The sequence below is a fragment of the Pundamilia nyererei genome, unplaced genomic scaffold, assembly GCF_000239375.1.
Source record: "Pundamilia nyererei isolate P.nyererei 1_Seehausen unplaced genomic scaffold, PunNye1.0 scaffold00681, whole genome shotgun sequence".
Taxonomy (NCBI): Eukaryota; Metazoa; Chordata; class Actinopteri; order Cichliformes; family Cichlidae; genus Pundamilia; species Pundamilia nyererei.
This window is the reverse complement of record NW_005188082.1, coordinates 43,729-51,957: the sequence shown is the minus strand read 5'-3', so window position 1 is coordinate 51,957 and position 8,229 is coordinate 43,729. Positions and strand designations below refer to the sequence as shown.

The window sequence follows — 8,229 nt, the reverse complement described above, 5'->3', positions numbered from 1 at the left end:
TACACCATCAAACTTAGATTGCTAAGGATGAAGAACCTTTTGTTCTTTAAAGAACCATTTGTAATAGCTGAAGAACCATCCACAAAACAAAAAAGGTTCTTTGACGTATGATGGTTCTTTAAAGAACCATGAAGACATCTGAAGAACCATTTAAGAACCATAATTTTTCTGAGTGTAGTCTCACCACCTGAGGTCTCATTTAAAGAAGCACAACTTTAACTTTCTGCATGATTATTGGGGAAACTAACCCTACATGGAGTTTGTTCAAATTATTTAACCCTGACTAAATTTTAGCTGAATTAACTCATAGGGTCAGGGTTATTTCTTCAATCCATTATAAGGGTGGGGTAAAGGTTTCTGAGAGGTAAAAGCTCAGCTTCAGACACTCTAAACTCTCAGATAGCCAGAAACATGACAGGTGGACTCATCAAAAGCCGTGGGCGCTGCCCCTCTGCAGGCTTCCTGAAACTGTCCATTCAGAAAAAGGTAGGCATGAAGTGAGTAGCTTCACTGAGGTTCAAGATCACCTAAAGAAGCATTATTTTGAAAAGTGACTCAAATCTGCTCTGATGCAAAGCCTGAGAGCATTTCTGCTGATGTGGACCAACTGAGCTGTAGCAGTCTGAGTGAAATAAGACCGGTTTCCAGATGAGGCAGGAGCTAAAGCAGAGCCAAAGCAGGTTTAGTAGGCTACAGGTTAATATGAGAAGACTCACGATGTTCACTTCCTGCAGAAATGAAAGAAATTCTGAGTCATTTTTTACTCTGTAAAACTTTTATTTCTTTTTTAAAATGAACCATTTCTGTTTAGAACAAACATGAAAGTCATGAAGCAATGCTACATTTTCCTAACAGCAGGTTTGATGCTAGTGGTGCTGAAACACGTGAGCATCCATAGAAACATGCACCTAAACAGGAGGCCCTGTCTTCATCATAAATTCAAAAAGCTGCTACAGATTTTTACTTCTATTGCATCTCTTTGCAAAGTTTCACATTTCATAAACACTTCTGCTCTTTACATCTCACATATATATTTGTATACTTTTACACATAAAAGCTACTCTCTCTTTGCGATAAAACTAAAATAATAGAAATAAAAAGACAGTAAGACACGAAAGTGTCTGAAATGGTCAGATGCATTCATCAAGTCGAACATTTTTCTCTTCAAATCTTCTCTGAGGTTTGAACATCTGCTGTACTGACACAGGAGGAGGAGGAGGAGGTCTGTTCCAGAGATCAGACAGATACAGATTAAAATCTCATTAGGAACATCTGTCCCTCACCTGACCACCACCATCACTGCCAGACACCAGCAAACACTCTGGTTTACTGGTTACACCTGAATGCAACCCGCTGCAGACCAATGCTAACTCTCAAAGTTTGGAATCGCTCACAAACGTCCTCATGTTTAACTTAAACAGATCAGAAAGGTCAATTTTTTCTGAATGAAAGGAAAGGTATATGTTCATTTAACACCACACTGCAACCTGTACATACTACCTGAACCACTTTAGGGCCAATTTCCTCCTTCAACATCTCAACAAACAACCAAGACTGAGTGGTTGAGCAATAAAGGACTCTTTAGATGAGCTGGTGTTGGCCAGCTGGAGCTGGCAAACTGGACCGCGTTTACATCCGCGTTTACATCCAGTCTGAAAAATAATTCCGACATGAAACACGCATTAATGTCAGAGGTGTAAAATCACTGTCGGCTCAAGCACTTCCTGAAGGTCTCCTGGACCTCCACAGTCCTCCGTGTTAAATCTTCTAGGAAGAGGAAGTTTGTGTTCTGATCTGATCTTTGTATAAATGAGAACAAAATGAAACCACATTTTCTTGATCCAGAGAAGGGTGGACTCCCGTCCCTCACTCTGAAGACGCTTGCCGAGCTGTTCCTGTCGGTGTTTGCGATGAAGAGAAGCAAGGCGAGAGGCCATCACAGCCTGATGTGTGAAGTCTACAACATCTCTCGGCGTTGAGTTTTACCGCGAACCGTTTTCACCAGGGAGACACCATGATGAGAAAGGTCTCGTGATCACCTCGTGGTACTGCATGTGGACGATCCTTTAAGTTCGGTTCTTTCAGGTAAAAGTCTTTCTGTACGTCTCCTTTCACCCTGCAGATCATCTCTTTAACCAAAGTCCGAGTTTTAAAGGAAAACGTGACATCCTGTGAGAGATCCTCGAGTGCGAATAAAAGTTCACATCTGAGTGTTCGGACCATGAACTCTGTTAATGTGGCGGTCGGGTTTACGCCAGGTTTCTGTGCAATTTCATCGGATTTGTTTCATTAGTTGTGTCAGTGTTACCTATTGATTACTTTCCAACTACAGATTACAGTTTGATTGTTTTAGTACCAAACCCCCGGCAGACAACTGGTTTCTGATCTTTACAAGTTCACAGAGTAAAATCATGTTTCTGATTTCTGACAGGAAGTGACCTCACAGTGAAGCTGGGACTCTGATTAGCTGATTTAATTTAGTGGCCTGATTGGTCAACAGCTGCTAATATTTTAGCAATGTTTTACCATGTAGACTTTTATTATTTCAAGAAATATAATACAACTTAAAAAAATCATTATTTATTTTTGATCTTTTGCCCTTTTTTGGAGAGAGAAAATCAGAAATGTTCACATTTATCTCTTGAGAAACAACAGCGTAGACTTTAGCTCTATACTGACCGTCAGCAAAAACACCTGGTTGGCGTGTTTTAATCACATAGTGATCCCAGAATACTTGATAAATCTGTCAGTAACCTCCAGGGCTTTGGTCACATCACCACTCATCTCTGAGGTCAAAGTTCAGCATTAAATCCGTCATGAGCAAAGTCATTGATGTTTCAGACGTAGATCTGCACAGAGGTAAGTTTTGTTAGCAAACGTCATAGCAAGAACTTTAATTGAAAGCTTCCTGTTTACTGTCTCCTCTAGAGTCACACCTAACTTAGCTATAGGACTGTTAGCTCTGTCATCTATCCACGCTGTAACATGTTTAAAGTAGCATATGAAATGGAAGAAAACGTAAAATAAACCCACAGACATCTGTAGCTTTACAGGCCTTACCCTAGCTTAACTTAAAGTCTGACCTGAACTGAAACCCAGATCAAAGTTGGTTTGTTAAAAAATTCACTCAAAGACAGTCCGTTATTTTTCATTAACCTCAGAGGATCCGTAAAGTCTTCAAAAGCACGGAGCTGTCTGTTCTGCCTAAAGGTGAACAGCTGTGCCACTGTCACACATCAGGACTGCGTTTCCCAGAAGCCACTTGTTTTCTTACTGGTTTCTTGCTGGGCTGGTTTTCTCGGATCATGTTTAACTCTGTGTTCATTGACATAAAGCGTCCACAGCCTGAAGCAGGGGGCGCTGTAAGCAGTTTTGTTTAATTATAGACTGAGTCCAAATAAAACACGACTCCACGCTTGTTCTGGCTGTGTGATGAGTTATTCCTGAAATTTTAATTTAAAAAATCTAAACTTTGATTGGCCACGGCTGTGTCTGTGTTTGGTTAAAGCACGGTTTTATCAATCATTTCATTTTTAAAGCTCTGACCCTTCCTTTCAGGTGTGTTTGCATTATGGCTGTAACAAACATAGCTTCAGATCAAAGTGAATCTGTGGCGTGGGAAAGGTAGGCGTGCAGCCAGAAGGGCGGGGCTAGGCAGAAGTTTAGCTCCATCAGCCCTTGGAGGACAGGGACAGACCTGTCCATCGTGACAGAACAGGTACGTCATGACATCATCGTTGGTCAGTGATGAAAACAATAAGAAACTTGCATTAAGGCACACACCGGGAGACAATTTCACTCCAGATGAGATCTGAGAGGCTTTCAGGACGAGACTGAACTGAGACATCATCACAAAGGTGACACCCCTTTGAGTGCCTTACTTTGATTGGTCACTGTGGCTCATAAAGGCCAAAGTAATATTTCATGCTTGAATGTGTAAATTTAGCTCTTCCTCTCACAATACCAAAGTCCTCATTATTCTGATATTTAAACCTTTCTAATACTTTTCTCTGAAATTTTATTTCCTGAAGATTACAAATTTTTAAATCACTTGAATCAACTTTTACTTCCTCTCCAAAAATCGGCGTGTTTGCATCGACCTGAAAGCGTCTGCAAGTGGAGGCGTGTTTTCAGTTCACAGGCGTGTTTTCAATGCAGGAAGCTGTGGTCACATGACATCAGTGCTAGAAGTCAGTTCAAACATTTTCAGCCAATCAAACGGCAGATAATGATGGAGCAATGATGACCTCATCCGTCCAGCAGGAGGCACAAGGCCGTGTGTGTGTTTGTTTGATCGTTTGTTTGTTTTGTCTCTCAGGAGGCATGTCGGAGGACCAGTGTAGGGGCAGGGCTCCACTGGCCATGAGTGTGGTGGTGAGGGGTGGGAGAGCATTCACAGGAACAGGGGGGGGCGGGCTTACCCAACATCCCCCCAGAGTCCAGCGGGTACTCCAAGATGGACGCTGGTGCCGCCAGAGTGTACGGGTAATCGTATGGCGTCGTGTAGATCAGGCCAGACTCAGGCCCCACCCCTGCCATCAGTGCCGGTGTTCCATTGGGCAACACTGTCTGGATCTGCCGAATCAGAGGCATGAGAGTGGGGCCTGTGGGGGCAGGTGTACGCAGGGCAGTGGGCGGTGCCAGTACGGGGGCGGGGCCTGAGAGGACACGAGAAGCCTGTTGCGAGACGCTAGATGCTGCGAAAGAAAAGGCGAGGGATGCTGGGTATGGGTAACAGGAAAGGGGAGGGTTTATAAAAAGGGGAGGAGTTTTAGTATGCTTGCTGTAAAAAGACAAAATGAAAATCTGAATCAAACGGTGTGAATGGCATCTAAAACACTGCATGCTTCATGTTTTTCATTTTAACCAATACATTTGGCACAAATGTTTCATGTTTAAAATGACTGTGTATGATTGGCCAGTCTGTCTCTTACAGGTTTTGATGCTGGCGTCTCTGTACGTCCCGTTCAGGATGGCCAACTCCATCAGCTGCATCTTCTTCAGACTGTCCTCGCCCTCTGCCTGAAACACAGACACGACTTTCAGACACGCGTGTGCTGTGAGAACATGCAGAACCGACACACACAGCAGCTTAAGTTCACACAGAATTTCATTCAGCCTGAAAGTATCAGATGTATTAAAAAGTATGAAAAACTGTAAAATACATTTAAAAAGAATCTGAAATCAGCCACTACAGAAAGATTCATGTTGTATAAAACAATCTGTAAAATATCCAAACATCAGTAAATGATCACAAAAGATCGTACGGTTACTGTGTAACCTGAGTTCTCTCCACACCGTTACTTATTCCATATGTGTGTGTGTACTGAGCCCTCACCTGTACTCACTCTACACCTACGACTGCACGGCCACTAACAACTCCAACATCATTGTGAAGTTTGTGGACGACACTACAGTGGTGGGTCTTATCACCAACGGTGATGAGACGGCTTACAGGGAGGAGGTCAGCGCCCTGACCCACTGGTGTCAAGACAACCATCTCACCCTCAACGTCGCAAAGACAAAGGAGTTGATAGTGGACTTCCGGAGGTGCAGAGAAGTACACACCCCCATCACCATCAACGGCGCTGCTGTGGAGAGAGTGAGCAGCTTCCGTTTCCTTGGTGTACATCTGGCTGAGGATCTTACGTGGTCAGTACACACAAACAAAACAGTGAAGAAGGCGCAGCAGCGCCTCTTCTTTCTCAGGAGACTGAAAAGATTCAGCATGAGCCCCCGCATCCTCAGGACCTTCTATCACTGTGCCATTGAGAGCATCCTCACTGGATTCATCACCACCTGGTATGGCAACAGCACCGCCTACAACTGCAAAGCTCTCCAGCGAGTAGTGCGGTGCTCTGAACGGATAATTGGAGGTGAGCTTCCCTCCCTCCAAGACGTGTACAGGAAGCGGTGCCTGAGGAAAGCGGGGAGGATCATCAAGGATTCCAGTCACCCCAGCCATAGCCTGGTAGCCTAGCCTGCTGAAGTGGAGGGCTGAGCAAGGCGATGACCCGAAGGTCCACCCCCAGCACCGTCACCACGTGCTGTCCGCAGACAGATGAACCTCAAGAGTAAACTCGAACAAGACACTCGAGGTCAGTCATAAAGTCCCAGCTCACTGAGCGGGTCCGTGCTGGCCGTGTAAGCCCATGACACAAAGGCAATGCACCAGATAGGGAGTCAGCAGGCTGGAGAGCTTTCACTCACAGGCCGTGTCAGACACAGCGAGGTCTGACAAGCATGTAAACCCGCGGCACATGGTTAGCAGGCCAGAAAGCACAGGCAGTCAGCTACAATGAGCCTGTGTGCACGCTCTCCACATGATCTCCAGCTGGAGCCTGGGGTGCACAGGGCCTGAACCCGGAATCCTAGGAGCACAGTGAGGAGAGGAAGCGTCGCTCACCGAGCAACTGAGTGGGGACCCTACTGGACACACAACCCAGCAAGAAGTGGGCAATGCCAGACAGGGAACCAGTGCTGCTGGAGCGTAAGCCGGTGAACCGTGGGCAATGTGCCAGGGGAACACAGCCCGCAGCGTCAGCACGGCCGCTGAAAGCAGAGGGCTGAAGTAGGGACGTGACCCAAAGGGTCTGTCCCCAAGCCGCAACACCACCCTGTGCCGTCAGCAGACTGGTGAGGGGGCTGGCGGTCCAGCCAGCCGAAGCCCAAGTGGGGAACACAACCCGAAGGTCCACCCCAGGGCCGGGCGTCTGCTAAGTGCTGTTGCAGCAGGGGCGAACTCGCTACTCGTGCACAGTCGGCCCTACAGGCTGGAGAACACTTACTCACTTACTGACTGGCTCTGACTCACTGCAGTCAGAGCTGAGAAGCCGCTCCGCTCGACAATGACAGGAGCCCCACTGGTTGTGTGAACGGCGCACTGCGGGTAACACACCAGACAGAAAACTGGCTACACTAGGCTGGAGAATTCTCACTCGCCGCAGCGAGGTCCAACTGGCGTGTAAGCCAGCGAATACGGGCAATACTCCAGGAGAGCACAGCCTACCAAGCCACTCGAGCACGGCAGCTGGCTATCGCCATGACAGAAACCCGCGATATGCAGACGACGCTCCAGATGGGAAGCAAGAGTGGGCCCGACAAGACACCTGCGGACAGTCGGGAAGTGTCAGCTCACTGAGCGGGCACCTGATGGCCGTGTGACCTGTGACACAGGGGCAACGCACTAGACCGAGCCAGCGCCGCAGGCTGGAGAATTGTCAACTGCTGGCCCATGCCTGCAGCGGAGTTGGCCACTATGCCCAACTCAAAGGATGTCAGGAAGAAGGAGGGTGGTTGGAGGACAGCTGAACCTAGGCTCCGAGTCCTCCCCGCCTCACCTGAACACGGCCATCTCCACATCCCTGCATAGGCCCCTCAGCACAGCGAGGTGGCCACAGGGTAGACAGGCAGTCCCATCAGGTAACCCTGGTCGTCTGACCAGAGTCAAGCGTCACAAACATCATCCTCCTGAGAATCAACCTCCACCGGCACAGGCCTCACAGAGGCGGGGCAATGGGAAGCAACGCTGCAGCCATCATCTCCATTTTAGCCCAAGAGGCACAAGATTGGGGAGGGCTCTCCATGTCCCCAGCCTGCCTGCAGCTGACGTGTCAAGCTCCATCCCTGTAGAGGGAGCGACGAAATGGCCGCCAGCAGGGCATCAGTTACCCTCACGCCCCTGTTAGGGCATGCTGCCCTGCCCAGGGAGGGCCCGAAGGGGCGTCCAAAGAGACCAGGGACAGGGCTATTGGGGGAGGGGCCAAAGGCAAACTACTCCCACCATGCATAGCAGCAGCCATCTGCGGGCAGGGGACCACAAATGCTGGGATGCAGCACACTCACTGCCTGCAACCAGACCAATCAGGCAGCAGCGGCACATGAGATAGGAGGCGCTGTGGCTGTATGACATCATCAACCTTGAGGTTCGCTCTACTAGATGGGACCTCAGGAAAGGCTAGTTCCCACACCCGTCATGCTCTAATTAAGAGCTGAAGGGACCCATTTTGCCCGACACTGTGCCTGGGGACCAGCAGGGGGCAGCCCAGGGACAGGTGGGTGACAGGTGACAGGTGAATCAGAATCAGAATCAGAAAGGGGTTTATTGCCAAATGTTGAGCAGGTTTACAACATTAGGAAATTGCTGCGGTGCTTCAGTGCAAACATAGTGTCATAGATAGCATTTAAATAGTGTCATAAATAGCACTTAAATAGACATGAAAAAATAAA

At 47.7% G+C, this 8,229-nt stretch overlaps 2 protein-coding genes across 2 annotated transcripts in view; one reads left to right on the top strand and one right to left on the bottom strand.

The window, feature by feature from the left end:
• Nucleotides 1-3,489: 3,489 nt before the first annotated feature.
• LOC102195773 (uncharacterized) lies at nucleotides 3,490-7,044 on the bottom strand. Its single transcript, XM_013907975.1, has 5 exons — nucleotides 7,010-7,044; nucleotides 6,617-6,766; nucleotides 6,407-6,566; nucleotides 4,935-5,022; nucleotides 3,490-4,721 (listed from the first exon to the last, which is right to left on the bottom strand). Exons 1-5 carry the CDS (start codon nucleotides 7,042-7,044, stop codon nucleotides 4,315-4,317), a joined length of 840 nt encoding a protein of 279 aa, XP_013763429.1. The 3' UTR covers nucleotides 3,490-4,314.
• The window catches only part of prkn (parkin RBR E3 ubiquitin protein ligase), a 44,700-nt gene continuing 43,513 nt past the window's right edge, over nucleotides 7,043-8,229 (top strand). The window contains exons 1-2 of the mRNA XM_005754839.1: nucleotides 7,043-7,128; nucleotides 7,177-7,295. Coding sequence (XP_005754896.1) covers nucleotides 7,043-7,128; nucleotides 7,177-7,295 — 205 coding nt within the window. The remainder of the gene's footprint in view (nucleotides 7,129-7,176; nucleotides 7,296-8,229) is intronic.

Bases quoted from the DNA above. Each gene is read 5' to 3' on its own strand.
- LOC102195773 (XM_013907975.1), bottom strand. From the start codon at position 7,044: ATGGCGATAGCCAGCTGCCGTGCTCGAGTGGCTTG. The intron at 6,567-6,616 runs GTGGTGTTGCGG...TCCCTACTTCAG, and splicing joins CAGTCTGCTGACGGCACAGG to CCCTCTGCTTTCAGCGGCCG. The intron at 4,722-4,934 runs GTAAGAGACAGA...ACCCATACCCAG, and splicing joins AGACGCCAGCATCAAAACCT to CATCCCTCGCCTTTTCTTTC.